This window comes from Podarcis muralis, chromosome 1, assembly GCF_964188315.1.
Source record: "Podarcis muralis chromosome 1, rPodMur119.hap1.1, whole genome shotgun sequence".
Lineage (NCBI taxonomy): Eukaryota > Metazoa > Chordata > Lepidosauria > Squamata > Lacertidae > Podarcis > Podarcis muralis.
In genome coordinates this window covers 5,097,593-5,115,566 of record NC_135655.1, presented here as the reverse complement: position 1 = coordinate 5,115,566, position 17,974 = coordinate 5,097,593, and the positions used below count along the sequence as shown (strand labels likewise).

The following is a 17,974-nucleotide window of genomic DNA, read 5'->3' as shown; positions in this document are numbered from 1 at the left end:
CCAGAAGCGCTGAATCGCAACCCGCACCTGCGCAGATGCGGGTTGCGAACGTTGCAGGTTGCAAACGTGCATCCCACATAGATCATGCTCACAACCCGAACATCCACTGTACGTAAATCCTGGATGGGGGAATCCCAAATTCTTCATGAGGGATGAGACGATGCTCTGCTGTGTCCTCAGTGCTCTTCCCTGTACTGCAGCCTCCCTTCCCCACTCCCATCTCACCCCCCTCCATCTTTGGTTCAGAAATAGAGATGCTGGTCGATGACCCCCGAGACCTCGAGCCCACGAGCGAAAGGTCCCTGGATGACGTGAGTCCCGACGTCTGCATTTACATCACCGAAGACATGCTCATGGCCAGGAAGTTCAACGGGCACTCAGGTAAACCTCCCAGGAGCTCGGCATAAGCAGGGAAGGAATTAATAACAACAACAACAATTTATTATTTATACCCTGCCCATCTGGCTGGGTTTCCCCAGCCACTCTGGGCGGCTTCCAACAGAATATTAAAATACAATAATCTTGTTGTTGTTGTTTAGTCGTTTAGTCGTGTCCGACTCTTCGTGACCCCATGGACCAGAGCACGCCAGGCACTCCTGTCTTCCACTGCCTCCCGCAGTTTGGTCAAACTCATGCTGGTAACCTCAAAAACGCTATCCAACCATCTCGTCCTCTGCCGCCCCCTTCTCCTTGTGCCCTCCATCTTTCCCAACATCAGTGTCTTCTCCAGGGAGTCTTCTCTTCTCATGAGGTGGCCAAAGTACTGGAGCCTCAGCTTCACGATCTGTCCTTCCAGTGAGCACTCAGGTCTGATTTCCTTAAGAATGGATAGGTTGGATCTTCTTGCAGTCCATGGGACTCACAAGAGTCTCCTCCAGCACCATAATTCAAAAGCATCAATTCTTCGGCGATCAGCCTTCTTTATGGTCCAGCTCTCACTTCCATACATCACTACTGGGAAAACCATGGCTTTAACTATACGGACCTTTACAATAATCTATTAAACATTAAAAAGGGATGCGGGTGGCGCTGTGGGTTAAACCACAGAGCCTAGGACTTGCCAATCAGAAGGTCGGCGGTTCGAATCCCCTCGATGGGGTGAGCTCCCGTTACTCGGTCCCTGCTCCTGCCAACCTAGCAGTTCGAAAGCACACCAGTGCAAGTAGATAAATAGGTACCGCTCTGGCGGGAAGGTAAACGGCGTTTCCGTGTGCTGCTCTGGTTTGCCAGAAGCGGCTTAGTCATGCTGGCCACATGACCCAGAAGCTGTACGCCGGCTCCCTCAGCCAATAAAGCGAGATGAGCATCGCAACCCCAGAGTCGGTCACGACTGGACCTAATGGTCAGGGGTCCCTTTACTTTTATCTTTTTATTAAACATTAAAAGCTTCCCTAGACAGGGCTGCCTTCAGATGTCAGCTAAAAGTTTGGTAGTTATTTTTCTCTTTGACATCTGGTGGGAGGGCGTTCCACAGGGCAGGGGCCACCACCGAGAAGGCCCTCTGCCTGGTTCCCTGTAACTTGGCTTCTCGCAGCGAGGGAACCGCCAGAAGGCCCTTGGCAGTAGAGTGTCCGCTTTGCACACAGAAAGTCTAGGGTTTGTGGAATCATAGAGTTGGAAGGGCAGGAATCTCAGCTAAATCTCAGAATCGATCCCTGCCCGGCAGCGTCTCCAGAAAAGACTCGTGGCTGCAAACCCCAGAGAGTCGTGACTCAAAATAAGGCAGCTTCCTGTTTAAATCAGCTCCTTCTTCAAAACATATTCAGGTGGCACTGGGAAACGCTTCCTGCCCCTAAAGCCCAGGGAGGATGAAATTTAAAGAATATTTAGTTAAATATGCTAAGATAATTTAAATAGAAATACTTGCAAATACCAGATTGGCTTAGGATTTAAATATGTGATTTTATATAATAATATGTTTAAAGTTTATATGAAAAGAAGTAAATTTTATGAGAAATTAGTCTTGGAAAACTGTTACAATGATATACATGGACATTCAGCCAGGGGGATTTGAGGAAGTCACCTAACAATGTTAATAATAGTGGAATAATTACAGTTAAGATTTATGTGTGTTTGTTTATAAATTTGGAAAATCAATTTTTAAAAAAAGAAAATAAATAAATAAAGCCCAGGGGAGCTGCTGCCAGTCAGTGTGGGTAATGCTGAGCGTTTGGCAATAGCCTCGCCGTGATCAACTCCTGCCAGGAAACCCATGTCCCCACTGTAGAAGGACGTGTGGGTCCAGAATTGGCCTCCACAGTCACTTACGGACTCATTGCTAAAACCGTGTTCGTGGAAGACAATCTTACTCAGCTATGAGTGTTTGCCGAAAACAGAACACTGAGCTAGATGGACCAAGAATCTGTCTTGGTATTAGAGAGTTTCCTACATTCCTAAATATCACAGAATCACATATTTGTAGATTTGGAAAGGGACCGCAGTCCAAGCCCCTGCAATGCAGAAATCTTTCTCCCCGCATGAGACTCAAACCCACGGCCCTGAGATTAAGGGTCTCACTCTCTACCGACTGAGCTATCCCTCAGAAATCAAATGAACATCTTTGATTTCTTCTGAGAATCCCTGCCAAGCTATCGAAGAAATAATACACAGGTAAGGTTATATCTGGCTATGCCATGCTCAAAGGAGAATCGTAGAATTGCAAAGTTGGAAGGGGGTACTAGGGGTCATCTAGTCCAACCCCGCCCCCCGGCAGTGCAGGAATCTGAACATAGTGCACCGCACAGCAAAATTCATTAAACAGGGATAAATAAACAATCCGTGCCGAGTTGAGATTTCCCAGGAAAAATAAGTAATAAGCAAGAGCTACATAATCTCGCCATCCATTTGAACTGTAATGGCTACAGTCAGTTTAATCAATACCCTGAAACTGAAATTGTGTTTTGTCTTAAAAAGCTATCGGATGATAAAAGAGTGGACGGGGTCTAATATCACATTGGCACTTCTTGTTCCAAGGCGTGATGAATGTGGACCGTCTCTGCACAAAATGGTTTTCGGGGATATATTACCAGTTCTGTCTCTCGAGCCACATTCGCCCATTCCCACATTCTGAAAATGCAGCCGGGTGGTGGCGAAGCAATCGGATTTTTCCATTACGCTAAAAAGCAGGCTTCTGATGTACTGTTCCCTAAGCAGTGCTTAGCGGTTCTGTTAAGAACTGGGCCGCCCTTGAATAATGACGAATTCTTGGCTCTTTGCTTTCTTGTTTCCAACACAGGATTAGTTGTCAAAGAAGTCAGTTCGTCCACTTCCAGCTCTTCGGAGACCGTGGTCAAGCTTCGTGGCCAAAGCATTGATTCATTGCCCCAGGTTTGTAAGTTCTGCATGAGTCCATAAAGTTCTGCATCCGAGGCCATAAAACCATAGAATTGTGGAGTCTCTAGTGCAGGGGTCAGCAAACTTTTTCAGCAGGGGGCCGGTCCACTGTCCCTCAGACCTTGTGGGGGGCCGGACTTTTATTTTTTGGGTGGGGGAAATGAACGAATTCCTATGCCCCACAAATAACCCACAGATGCATTTTAAATAAAAGCACACATTCTACTCCTGTAAAAACACCAGGCAGGCCCCACAAATAACCCAGAGATGGATTTTAAATAAAAGGGCACATTCTACTCATGTAAAAACATGCTGATTCCCGGACTGTCCGGGGGCCGGATTGAGAAGGCGATTGGGCCGGATCCGGCCCCCAGGCCTTAGTTTGCCTACCCCTGCTCTAGTGCAGGGATGTCAAACAGGTAGATCGTGATCTATTGGTAGATCGCGGGGTGTCTGTGGTAGATCGCTGGACCCTCCCCCCACCCCAAAAAAAGCTCAACAGCTTTGGTAGATCACTACCAGTTTTTTTAAATAGCGGGAGTAGATTTCAGTCTCTTAAGAACTGGACTTGCCTGCTCTAGTGTTTCCTTAAGCCAGCGGTTTTCAGCCCGTGCGCCCTGGCACCCTGGGGTGCCTTGAAGGATGGTCAGGGGTGGCGTGGGCAACACTGACCTCTTTCCTCCCCTCCCTCCTCTGATGCCCTCTTGCGTCTCTGCTTCCCAAAGGCTTGCAGGGCTGGTTGGGTTTTTAAAATTTTTTATTAGTTTCTAATAAATATTACAAGAAAATAAAAAGAAATAGAAACAAAAATCAATACATAACACTGTAAACTCATTTGTCTACGTATTTTCCAACATGCAGACTAGAAAAGAAAAGAGACGAAAGCTGAAAGAAAAGCAAAAGAAAAAATACTTTTCATAATCAATAATACCAAATTTATACTTCAAACATTACAATGCAGTGGTGCCCCGCAAGATGAATGCCTTGCAAGACGAAAAACTTGCTAGACGAAAGGGTTTTCTGTTTTTTGAGTCGTTCCGCAAGACGAATTTCCCTATGGGCTTGCTTCGCAAGACGAAACGTCTTGCGAGTTCTTGCGAGCTTGTTTCCTTTTTCTTAAAGCCGCTAAGCCGTTAATAGCCGCTAAGCCGCTAATAGCCGTGCTTCGCAAGATGAAAAAACCGCAAGACGAAGAGACTCGCGGAACGGATTAATTTCGTCTTGCGAGGCACCACTGAATATATATATCCTAGTTAAAATATTCTAAAAGACTTCCACCGCGTTCACCACACGTCTCTTTCTAGTTCACCTTTACACCTGTTCTTCAGTCACTCCCTTTCCTTGAGTTCTTTCATAGTCCATCAAATCTTTGTGTTCTCTATATTCTGCACAAGGTTAGTCTAAGCACAACCAAACTTTCGTATTTGAGGCTTGCAGGGCTGTTTGTTGCAGAAGCCCTGGCTACAAGCTCCGCAGGCGAATGGTGCCTCTGGGGCTGGCCAGGGGCGGCTGCTTGCCAGCAGCTAAGGCAGACTCAGAGTAAGCGAGGGGGGGAGCCCAGCCAGCCAGTCCGCCATCCCTTGCTGTTGGGAATGGACGGACAAGTCCCAGGCCTCTGTGGGGCAGTGTGAGGAGGCACCTCTCTTTGGGGATGCTCAGAGATCAGGGGCGGTGGCAGCAGCTGCCCAGAGGACTCCCAAGGAGAGGAGAGGAGGCTGAGGGAAGCCTCCACAAGGGAGGGTGTTCGAAAAGGGGTGAGGGGCTGCCAGTTCTGCAGGCAAGGGGTGGCATAACTGGGCTCCTGAGCCCCACAAGGGAGCCAAGGAAGGATGTAGTTGGTCAAGGGAGCCGTGGACTCCAAAAGGTTGACCGCTTCTGCCTTAAACCCTTCTATGGTTATATTTTCTGAGAATCCTCCGGAAAAACAATCTCTCAAAGGACCTGTTGATGGCATTTTACCATTGTACTGTGGAAAGTGTATTAACTTATGGTCTGTGTGTGTGGTTTGGGAGCTGCACGGTCAGGGAAAAAACAACGCTGTCCAGGGTTGTAAAGACTGCGGAGAGAACAATTGGGTGCACTCTTCCCACCTTGGATCAAATCTATGCTGCCAGGTGCCATAAGAAAGCTGCAGAGATAGCGCAGGATAGTGCGCACCCCGGAAATGATCTCTTTCAGCTTTTGCCTTCTGGAAGAAGCTACAGGGTTATAAAGACTAGGACTAGCCGCCTGAGAATCAGTTTCTATCCAAATGCGATTTTGGTTTTAAACGCAGTGTAAGGTAGTCTCTGTGGGAGTATATTGTATTTAATGATGGGATATCAGAGGGGTTTTTTTGGGGGGTTAAGGGACGCGGGTGGCCCTGTGGGTTAAACCACAGAGCCTAGGACTTGCCAATCAGAAGGTTAGCGGTTCGAATCCCCACAATGGGGTGAGCTCCTGTTGCTCTGTCCCTGCTCCTGCCAACCTAGCAGTTCGAAAGCACGTCAAAGTGCAAGTAGATAAATAGGAACCACTCTAGCAGGAAGGTAAACGGCATTTCCGTGCACTGCTCTGGTTCGCCAGAAGTGGCTTAGTTATCCTGGCCACATGACCCGGAAGCTGTACGCCAGCTCCCTCGGCCAGTAAAGCGAGATGAGTGCCGCAACCCCAGAGTCGGCCACGACTGGACCTCATGGTCAGGGGCCCCTTTACCTTTAAGGTAGTCTCTGTGGGAGCATATTGTATTTAATTATGGGGTATCAGAGTTTTTAGGGGGTTAACCAGGCTGGGGTAGCTGGGATAGCAGGCTTGTTTGAAGGTCTGATGTAGATATTTTTCAATTTCGTTGTTCTGTATGGGACAATAACAATAAAGATGATCCTTTCCTGTTTCCTGCAGACGGCCTGCCGGAAGCCAAAGACCTCCACTGACCGGCACAGCCTGAGCCTGGACGACATCCGGCTCTACCAAAAGGACTTCCTGCGACTGGCCAGCCTCTGCCAGGAGACAGCCCAGAGCTACACCTTCGGCTGTGGCCACGGGCTGGCCGAAGAGGGCCTCTACTGCAACGGCTGCTTGGCGCAGCAATGCATCAACATTCATGACGCTTTCCCCGTCAAGAGGACCAGCAAATACTTCTCTCTGGATCTCGCCCACGAAGAAGTCCCGGAGTTTGTCGTCTGACGCTGCATCTCCAGAAAGGCCTCCGGAGCTGGGTACTCGGGAGGGAGGTTGACCCAAGAAAGAGGACCACGGATTCCCTGGATTATTTCTGGTGCCATAGCAGGGGTATATAGAGATATATATTCCCCGTCAAGATCTCTTCTCGGATACTACACAGATCCTGTGTGTTGCACTTTGACAAAAATGTGCCTGTCTCAAAGGCTGGTTCCTTCCGAATCGATGTCTGGAAACACGGTGGTCTTCTGTTCTCCGAAAAGGGAAGGCCAGCCTTGAGCACTTGTTGTGTTCTCTCGTTTTGACAAGAAAAACACGATGCACAAAGATTGGCTTTTTAATTTTATTTGCCTCACGCCAAGCTGCCGTCTTTCTTCTGCGCTTCAGGTGGCCGTGGCTTCTTCCTGCATCACATTTTACAGCTTTCTTCGGGTCGGCCGTTGTGGCATCAATGCTGAAAGCGAGGACATCGGTCTCTGTAGTCTTCTTTCTCCCACCCCCCCAAACCCTTTTTATTTCCTGCACTGTGTCAAGCCAAAGAAATGCACACATCCCAAACGGGAAGCCATCGAGACCACAGGTGTGAGCAATAACTGACCAAAGGGACTTTGTCCTCCGTCGGTCGAGAGGCCTGGGGGAGGGCGGCAAGTGTGTCGCGATGCAGTCGGGCCACCTCGCCATTTTCCCGTTTTTCCCCACCGAAAGGAAAAGGACTGCAGTGACATCATCTTCCATCTGATATTTTGTGTTGTTTACAAAAGAAAAAGGGGAAGGGAAAAAACAGGCCTAAAAACCAATGTTCAGAAAAGTGGGATTTTGAAAGCTGCTGGAAGCGTTTTCATTTGAGGTGGAAACAACCTCATGAACAGATAATCTGTCAGGATGTAGCAATAAGGTTTGCTGACCAAAGTACCTTAAATTTGAGAGAGAAAGAGAGAGAGATTATATATAAAAAATGCGTATATAAGTATAGAGAGGAGTATTTGTTTATTGTATGCTTGATCTTGCAGATCTCCCGTTTTACGTTTTGTTTTTCTGTTTTAAATGCCTTCTGTAGGAAAAGTTAACTACCCCCCCCCAAACACCCCATGTTACATATATAGACAATCTTATAAGCTCTACTTACACACAGGGAAGAAAACTTGCTCCCCTTTTATTTTTGCTGTCGAGGGAGGGGGGGGGGTGTTGTTGCTGCGTCGTAAGTATGACTTCTTCCTCACACCCCATAATATATCTTTGCTGTTTTCTTTTTTTGAACTGGGTCTTCTGTGTATCCTGGGATGCTCCCCTTGCCAGCCCTTTTTGGGGGGCAGAGAACGGGGAAAGAGTCCATCATGATCCAGTAGAAACAGCAGTGAAATTTGCTGCTTCCACGTTTCTTGCTACAACCCCGTTTTCCACCCTGTTCTGCAGGAAATCCCTCCACTGGCTCTGCCATCCTCTGACCACAGGCTCATTAGGAGAACAGTTTTGCTCCCTTACCTTTAGGGTCTCTCCACTCAGCATAGCTCTTTATGCCAAATACCGTATTTTTCGCTCTATAAGATGCACCAGACCACAAGACGCACCTAGTTTTTGAAGGAGGAAAACAAGGAAAAAAATATTCTGAATCTCAGAAGCCAGAACAGCAAGAGGGATCTCTGCGCAGTGAAAGCAGCAATCCCTCTTGCTGTTCTGGCTTCTGGGATAGCTGCGCAGCCTGCATTTGCCCCATAAGATGCACACACATTTCCCCTTACTTTTTAGGAGGGGAAAAGTGAGTCTTATAGAGCAAAAAATACGGTACTTTACAAATACAGTAACAATTCTGGGCAGCAAACGCATCTTTGACCGGACCTCCTATGTGCAGCTACTGCAAGATTGCATCTTACGTGCATTGAGCTTGCACGATTTCGACCATACGCAATTGGAGGCAGACCGGTTGGCATCGCGCAACTGAACTCCAGACGAGGTAGAGATCTTTAAAGAGCTCCTACATTCTCCGCCTTACTGAGGGGGCCGCCTCTGGGATGCTCGTGCAAGATCTCTCAGGGCCATCTGGGTTCCTGCGAGATTTCGTGTGAGCATCCCAGAGCCAGTGTTCTGGGCTGGCCTTCATCCCCAAGTTAAGACAGAGAGCTTAAAAGCTCTTTATTCCCCTGCTGGATCCGTGTGGTTTACCCGGCACAAAAGGAGCTTTTAAGCCTTACTTGCACACACCTGGTAGCTGCAGACGCGACTCCAGGGGTTTGGGCATATATGATTTCCGTGCATACGCAGAACCCTTGGAACCAACCCCCCACCTAAGATGTACAATATTTATTAGTCTTCCGTGGAATAAAATAGCGCAAAGGTATGTGCACTGCCAGAGAGCTGGAATTGGCCGTGACTACTGCTTCGTGACCCAAGCAGTAGCAAACATATTTCGGGGGGGGGGGCAGCCCCGTAGCCTGTTGCTGAGCAGTGTTCCCCATAGCTGGAACTTTGAGCCGAGAGCTTTAGAAGGTGACGCTCGGCTTCTCCATTCTTCTGGAAAAGTTGCGCCACTCTCCGAGGGGAAGGAGGCTGGTGTTCAGAGGATGGCCGTCTCGGAATTACCTGTTTTCATTAAACGGGTCTGGGTTGTCCCCTCTCTCAAATTGTCCCAAGACCTTCAGCCGTTCTGCGGGTGCGGGGGAAGCAAAACGATTTAAGTTTCTTAGCACGATGCCTTTTTAAAAAAGCACGCGAACAAATATTTTTTGAGAGGTTTTGTATTCACAGCCATACAGCATCGCCATATTTTGATACACTTGTCTTTTTTCTGACTGGAGCTTTTCTTAAATATATATATGTACCTGTATATATATATTATTTTATAAAGCTGAAAGCGAGGATATTTTTCTAAAGAGGCAGAAAATTTCCATTCTTTCCTTTCCCTCCCCCCCTTCCTACTGTTTTGGTATCCAAATAGGCTGACCAGATAATCAGTATTAAGAGTTGAGCCAAGAGAAGTCTCAAGTTGGGCACGTCTAGATTCTGCCTGTTGCTTCCGATGAGCTTTCACCGGTACCTGCGCTCCTCAGCATGTCAGCACAAGACGTTTGCAGCTTCCTTTTAAGATTTTGCTTTGTGATACAGGCAGGGGTGTGTATGTTTGTGTGTCGTAAAGCGCCAGTTGCAGTGAGACTGCATGTCCCTTTATGTTGTGCTTTGTCATTGGCACTGCCGGTTTGGCACAGGTGCCAACCCCCTTCTCCATAGCATTCTGGTACCAGCCATTGCAAATTGCAGACTCCACCCCTAGCAGGCCAATCTTAATCCCTCCTCAGCCAAGGATGGCGACCTGTCAGGGTTTGTCTTGCCCTCACCTGGGGATTCAAGCACCTGGTAGGCTGCAGTACACGGAGAGTGGACCGTGTTGGGCTTGGAGGACGGTATATAAAGGAGCAGTGTTGCCGTTGCTTGCCCTGTTCCTCGCTTCCCATTGGACAGCCCTCTTGTCATTTGGCGCAGCATCAGAAGTGGCCCTCCCAGATCTGTAGACAGAGGCTGGATCTAGGTGAGACAAATTTCAGCAAGGAGCGAGGCTGACCTTTCACGCTGGTGTGGTGGTCAGGGTGCTTGAGAAGGGCAGGTGATATTACCAATAAGCTTGGCTGGTTTACCCTGGAGAGTTTATTTTGGAGAAGAAAGAGGAGATTTTTTGAAATTAGCCGTTTCCCAGTCTCCCGTGAATGCCCCAGCACCGCACGATCGCACAAGTCAGCCATCGCGGTTTGCATAACACTTTCCTCTGTGTCTCTTGAGACACGGGTAATAACAGCGACAGCTCACCTGAGGCGGCCCTTTCGTCCGTCCCGGATGCATGGCTGCACCCAAATTCCTTGATTCTGAATTCTTATCGATCAGCTTTTTGTCGTTGCTGTTCTTGAGCTGAACTGCTGAACGATCTAAGACAGCCTTTGCTAACCTGGTGCCATGCAGAGGTGTTTAACCTACAGTTCCCATGAGCTTCCAGCATCATGCTGTCATGCAGAAGGGAACTGCGGTCCAAGCACCTTTGCACGACACCAGGATAGCCAAGGCTGATCTCAACTCATAATATCAGGCGGCAGTCAATTTGTACGGTGAAGCTGCAGGCTGATATTAAATGCAGATGCACACGCACACACCCTGATCTAATCTGAGTTGGATTCAGATGAGCATCTGTGTCATGGAGGAACACCTGTGAAGTCGCTATGCGGTGATGAGAACTTTCCTCCATAGGGTCTAGCCGCATGTGAGGGCCAAGTCTCAGCACGCTGACTCAGCTGATTTGAAAGATGAGGGAGGTGAGCTCAAAAGTGCCTTATTCCCAAATGCCACAGGTGGGCACACGGCTTCAGCTGTGCCTGCCGTTTGGTGAATTTTGAAGCCACCTCCGTCACCCAGCCTGTTGTCTTGCGTCCGATCAAAAATGGAGAAGCTCTGTAGATAAAACACTTCTTGCCATTAGAGGGCAGTATCACCCTGGCGACTGAGCGGAGGAATGTTCCGGATTTCGGTTCACCGCTGTGTTGACGAAGGCGAGTGTTGCGCCTTGCGAGACTGAGCTGTGTGATTGGACAAGCCATCTTGTTTCTCGTCTTTCTGCCTTTTTTTGGTGTAGAAGTAAAGATGCTCTGTGGACATCATCAGAAGCCATATCTCACGGTCACACAAAAGCCGAGGCTGGATCTATGGATCTGTGTTGCCGCTGCTTAAAATAAGACTTAAAACAACGACAACAGTTGACCTGCTGTGCGGTCGGTTGTCTGGCTTCTGTGTGATAACACTTCCCTTGCGGGGAATGCTAGCTTTGTTTTATAGAACCAGCTGTGAGGGTCTTTGTGCATAAACTTTCAATTTATTTGGACGGTTTCAGCTGAAAACCCACTGTTTTTTTTGTGTCTAAGTCTTGCATGGCAGCATAAGCCAGGGATGGAGACCTCAAGGAATGAGTTCAGGGGGAATTAGACGCATATGCAGAGAGCCCGCTAGCAAAAAGTTGCCTTTGTGAATCCAAGCAGTGTCTTCAGAGATGTGCTGGTGGGTCCCAGTGGATGTCGGCGGTGTGACAAATGTGTGCTTTGTCCCTTCCCGATCCCCACAGCAAATGGAGGCAAAATTGCCTGGATGGTTCTAAGGGTGGGCAAGGCCTTCAGATGGCAGCAGGGCCTGCCAGGTGGTGGCACCGTCCTTGAAAAGTCCAACCTCACACCTGAAGAGAGGTCAGCTCTGGGGATGGGCCTGCGGCTCAGTTCTTTCACCCAAAGCGGCACGAAGTCTCTCCTTCCATTAGTGTAAGGATTTGTGCCGTGGGACGTCCCCCTCGCCTGCACCCTCCCCAAATCTGCTCCAGATTTAGCAGGCCAGGGAGGGGGGGAAGTGCCAAGCTAACTCCTTGCCCTAACCGGATGAGGGACTCAGCACCACTATGGATACAAGTCCCTGCTTTGCACACCTCGCATCCCAGCTTCTAACCCTGGCATCTCCAGCGACGCGATCCCAACTTGCAGGGCGGAAAGCTGCTGCCAGCCAGAGCGAGACACTATATTCCCAGGTAGACCAGTGGCTTGGCTTAGTGTGGTTGAAGGCAGTCTGTTCATACTTCTGCCTGCTTCATGTCTAAAGCGTGGATCTGATTTTCAGAGAAGGTGCCTTACAGGGAGACAGGCCAGCTCAGAATTCTCTACCCCAGTGTTTCCCAAACTTGGGTCTCCAGTTGTTGTTAGACTACAACTCCCATCATCCCTAGCAAGCAAGGACGGTCAGGGATCATGGGAGTTGTTGTAGTCCAAAAGAAGCTGGAGACCCGTGTTGGGGAAACACTGCTCTACACTGACCGGCAGCAGCTGTCCGGGGGCTCGGGCAGGGGACGTTCCCAGCGCGACCCAGAGGTGCTGCTTGAAATTGCACCTGAGACCTTCCTTCTGCAAACCACTGGGCTTGGCGGCCTCCGATGCGCAGGGATGCTCAAACTCCCCTGCCTTATCATCTCCTTGCCGCTCTTTCCTGCCCAACCCACTTTCTCCGTTGAAAGGAGGTGTGTTGGTTCCTTGCCACAAAGCAAAGACTTGGGGGGTGGGACCTGCATGGAACCAACCCCTGCCCCACTCTGCTCCTTTAGACCTGAGCAAACCAGAGCCGCAGAGGTCCCTTCCGGGGTCACGAACGTCGTGGCATCCGCCAGGGTCCTCACTGTGCGATGGGGGCGGCCCTAAATTGTGCCACTGGGGAAGATAGCCTTTGGCCCCTACGCGTTGGTAACCTTCGAGGTGTGGTTTAAGGGAAGGGGGTGTCGAAGAGGCAAGTCCTTTTGTATTATAGATGTCCAAAGGAGGCCGTATGCTACTAGCCTGTATTTTTATATATATCTCCATAGTATATACTTTTTGCATTTCTGGGAACCCTTTACCGGGTCTGGGTGGCGCCCCGGTTGCTGTCGCCGCAGACCCCCAGCTCCGAGCGCTGCACCGCACAGACAAGCCCCTGCTCCTTTCTGTGAAAGGCTCTTCCCCGGGCGGTGGGCGGTGGCGCGCCAGCAGCCGGGAGCAACGCGCTGAAAGGAGCATAGCCAATTTGCGTTTGTCACGCGGGACGTTTGCGGTGTGCGGCCTTCTGTTCGAAGAAATGACAATAAAAGTCGCAGTTTACATTGCTGTAGCTCCTCTGGTCTTTTTTTTTGAGCAGAGCGTCTCCCTCCCCACACTAAGGGATGGGTGGGGAAACCCAGCCGTCAAAATAGCACATATATATCTGCATTCTCAACTGGCGACCCAGACAGAGGAGAGAAGGTGGAGCTGTAGAGTCGTTGTAAACACCGTGGAGATCCAGCATAGCAAAGGCAGGCATGTTTGCCATTGTGAATTCTTCCTTAAGTCCTGAGGCAGCCATAGGAAAGCTATAGTCCCTCTTCCTCACTTATTCACATAAACTGTGGAACTCTCTGCCACAAGAGGCAGGGATGGTGGCTACCAACCTAGATGGCTTTTGCTTTATTGGCCTAGGGAGTCGGCATACAGCTTCCAGGTCATGTGACCAGCATGACTAAGCCGCTTCTGGAGAACCAGAGCAGCACACAGAAATGCTGTTGACCTTCCCGCCAGAGTGGTACCTATTTATCTACTTGCACTTTTTGTCGTGCTTTCGAACTGCTAGGTTGGCAGGAGCAGGGACCAAACAACAGGAGCTCACCCCCTCGCGGGGATTCGAACCGCCGACCTTCTGATCGGCAAGTCCTAGGCTCTGTGGTTTAACCCACAGCGCCAGCCGTATCCCTTATGGAAGAGAATTAGACAAGTTCTAATTCTGAATTCTAATCTAAGAGTGGCTGAGGAAACCCAGCCAGATGGGCAGGGTGGTATTATTATTGTTATTATTATTATTATTATTATTATTATTATTATTTCACAGTGAAGAGGGTTATCAACGGCAACCAGCCACAAAGGCTATGCTCTGCCTTCCTAACTGGCCACAGCAACGCTTCTGAATACCATTTGCTGGAAACCACAGAAGGGGAGAGTTGCTCTTGTATTCGAATCCTGCTTTCGGGTTTCCCACAATGGGCATCTGGTCAGCCACTGTGAGAACCGGACGCCGGACTCGATGGGCCCCCTTTGGCCTGACCCGGAATCCAGGACTCTTCTCCCGTTCTTAATGCGAATGTCTCCCTGGGTGGACCTGAAAATGTTGGTTGCTTTACAGAAGGACCTTCCACGCCAAACTCTGCATCTGCGAATAGGGAAAACTCTCTTCAGAGGAAGTGATTTGGGTGCCTGCTGCCATCTTGTGGCAGGATGCAACCACGAGAATCTGAGCAGCCCAGCTTAGAAGCTGGATGAGTGAGGAGAATAAATACTTGAGGGCATGACGGACAGCCAAACACATGTTTGATGGACACATCCCTGGTTTCGCCTTTGCTTTCGCCATCAGAACAAGGACTCTAGTGGAGCTCCTGTAACTTCACTGTGGGTCCCTAGATGGCGATGGAGGGCAAGGATTCTGAGTGGGAGCCCTAATGCACTCCCTGCCTTGGTGATTGACAGCTTAGGCTGGCAGGGGCTGATGGGAGTTGGAGTCCAGCAGCACCTGGCGAGCAACAGGTTGCTTTTCCCCATACACAGGACGTTGTGTATGGCTCTATGACGGAAGTTACAGTAACCTTACTCTTTGCTTTCAGGCTGCTCAGATTAAAGAGCTTTCCATCTGTCCGATACATGATTTCTACTCCGGTGGGGAGTTTCCCTTCAACAAAGTGTAGGATCATGGCAGTGAAAATAAGGAATAGAGTTGGGGCAATAACACAGCCCTGTTTAATACCTGATCCCACGGAATGGTTCATTTTGAGAGCCATTGTTATCTGGGATTGTTGCTGTCATATTATCATGGAGGTGCCAAAGGATGTTCACAAATTGATCTGGGCAGCTAATTTTCAGAAGGACAGTCCACAGGGCAGTGTGATTTACAGCGTCCAAGGTCTTAGGTCAATAAACACCATATGCAGCAGTTGGTTTTGCTCTCTGCATTTTCCCTGAAGCTGTCGAGTGGTGAATATCATGACTACTGTCCCCCTTAGAAAGTCGAAAACCATTTTGGGATTCAGGAAGGGTAGCCTTGGATATAGTTAGGAGACGGTTTGCTAAGATCCTTAAAATAATTTTGCAAGCGGCAGCTACTAAAGAGATGTCTCAATAGTTTCCACAATCCATTCCATCTCCCTTTTTTTATTTAAAAAAAAAAAAAAAGGTTGATAATTTTGGCATCCCTAAAGTCCCTAAAGTCTGCTGGGATCTCCTCTCTCCCATATTTTTTCGATGGTGTAACGTTGGAACGTGTCGATCACTTTTCCTACCCTTATTCCAGAAGGGTCAACACTGATGCTGAAATCCAGCATCGCCTGAGCTCTGTGAGTACAGCTTTCTCCCAATTGAAGGCTTGTTTGCAAAGCTATTCTACTAACAACTTTACTGTATTCTTGTGAAACTCTATTCTTGTGAGAACAGGATGCTGCCCTAGGTAGGCCACTGGCCTGATTCAGCAGGGGCCTCTGGTGTTCTTACAGCAGGGACAAGGAATCTGTGGCCCTCCAGATGTTACTGGACTCCAAATCCCATCAGACGCAGCCAGCATGGTCAGGAATGATGGGATTTGGAGGCCAATGGTCCACAGGTCCTCCAGGCTGGTTGTGCAGATCAGTGCTTCCCAAACTTAGCTCTGCAGCTGTTTTCGGACTACAGTTCCCATCATCCCTGCCCACTGGTCTTGCTAGCTTCGAATGATGGGATTTGTAGTCCAAAAAACAGCTGGAGACGCAAGTTTGGGAAGCGCGGGTGTAGATCTATCGTTTTGACTTTTTCCTGGCTCTCCTCCTGTTTGGATATATGTTTCTTGCCCCCACGCCCCCTTAAATCCAGGGTCTCTGGTTCTCCACACACACACCTCCAACCTGTTCGGAACTGCAGACCCAAAGGAGGACTCGTGGGAGAGAGAGATAGCTAAGAATGATGTCCCAAACGTCAGAGTGGTAGACTTGCAGCAAAGCAGCCTGCTGTGTCTCCCTTGCCTTTATGGGCACAGCAGAAGGAGAAGATTTGTGTCATTGCATGTTTATAACAGGGACGCGGGTGGCGCTGAGGGTTAAACCACAGAGCCTAGGACTTGCCAATCAGAAGGTCGGCGGTTCGAATCTCCACGACGGGGTGAGCTCTCGTTGCTCGGTCCCTGCTCTTGCCAACCTAGCAGTTCGAAAGCACGTCAAAGTGCAAGTAGATAAATAGGTACCACTCTGGCGAGAAGGTAAACGGTGTTTCCGTGCGCTGCTCTGGTTCGCCAGAAACGGCTTAGTCATGCTGGCCACATGACCCGGAAGCTGTACACCGGCTCCCTCGACCAATAAAGCGAGATGAGCGCTGCAACCCCAGAGTCGGTCACGACTGGACCTAATGGTCAGGGGTCCCTTTACCTTTACCTTATGTTTATAATACATTCAAAACGCTGTTTCTTGACTATTGTAGGCGAGTCCCAATTGGGCCAGGACTTTCCATTGCTTCACTGGCCCAGATGAGGGCATAGGTAGCAACTGCTCAAATTTTACAGATAGTTCTCTTTTCTGGGCTCAGCACCCGAAACCCACAGATAAGGGTAGCATCAAAACAAGCCAATTAGCTTATATCAAAGGAAGTGAATATGCACATATATGAGCTCATTGCTACAACTACCAATTAACTGTGGGGTTATCTTGACTACCAATATGGTGTTTGCAGGGCATCTGGAAGAGTTCGTCTTTGGTTCAACGCACCACCTCACGCACCCCAACCACTGAGCCACAGCACCTCTCCAATTTTATATATACCCCGCCCTCCCCAGCCAAGGCCGGGCTCAATTAGTGCCATTGCCTTCCGTTAAGAGTTTGGGTGTAATCCTTGACGCCTCCCTTTCCACGGAGGCGGAGGTTACAGCAACAGCCAAGGCGACATTTTTCGACCTTTGCCGCATCAAGCAGTTGGTCCCTTACCTTTCCCGCCCCGACCTGGCCTCAGTGATCCATGCGACGGTCACCTCCAGGCTTGACTACTGTAATTCGCCCTACGCGGGGCTGCCCTTGAAGCTGTCCCAGAAACTCCAGCAGGTACAGAACTGCTGCAGCGAGGCTCCTCACGGGGCCTTTGCCATAGGAGCATATTCACCCAGTGCTTTTCAAGCTGCACTGGCTCCCGGTGGAGTACAGGGTCAGGTTCAAGGTGCTGCTTTTGACCTTTATTTTTTTTTATATATAAAATATTTTTATTACATTTTCAATTACAAAGTCAGAAACATATAAGACATAAAAGAAAGAAAAAGAAGCAAAGAAAAAAAGAAAAGTGAAAAAATCCAACTTTCAAAAACATTTTTACCTTACCAACTGGACTTCCCCACATCTCCCTCACCCTGCGTTCCTTACAATAAACATATCAGCAAATTATTTCCTTGTTTCATACCTTACTTGTATCTTTCAACTATTATACTTCAAATTTTAAAGTACTTTTTATCAGTTACTTATACCCTAGAATAAATATAATATAACTTTAAATTTCAACCTTTTCTTACTTATAACTTAATTTCCTGATCCCTGAATCTAGTTGCTGAAGCTAAAATTTCCAAATCATGTAAATTCTTAACATTCATACAACTTATAATGTTTTTGTAAATAGTCCTTAAATTTTTTCCAGTCCTCTTCCATTATTTCTTCTCCCAAATCTCGGATTCTGCCAGTCATTTCAGCCAGTTCCATATAGTCCATCAATTGCGTCTGCCATTCTTCCAGTGTGGGAAGATCTTGTAACTTCCAGTATTTTGCGATAAGTATTCTTGCTGCTGTAGTTGCATACATAAAAAAAGTTCTGTCCTTCTTTAACACCTTTTGGCCAACAATGCCCAGGAGGAAGGCCTCTGGTTTCTTAGGGAAGGTGTACTTAAACACCTTTTTTAACTCATTATAGATCATTTCCCAGAAGGCCTTCAC

General features: G+C 48.5%; 1 protein-coding gene across 2 annotated transcripts in view; it reads left to right on the top strand.

The window, feature by feature from the left end:
* FRMD6 (FERM domain containing 6) overlaps positions 1 to 8,008 on the top strand; it is a 144,019-nt gene extending 136,011 nt beyond the window's left edge. For both annotated transcript variants that reach the window (XM_028725014.2, XM_028724936.2), the window contains 3 exons: positions 247 to 381; positions 3,236 to 3,327; positions 6,214 to 8,008. In XM_028725014.2, the coding sequence (XP_028580847.2) occupies positions 247 to 381; positions 3,236 to 3,327; positions 6,214 to 6,498 (512 nt within the window). In that variant the 3' untranslated portion in view covers positions 6,499 to 8,008. The remainder of the gene's footprint in view (positions 1 to 246; positions 382 to 3,235; positions 3,328 to 6,213) is intronic.
* Positions 8,009 to 17,974: the final 9,966 nt, after the last annotated feature.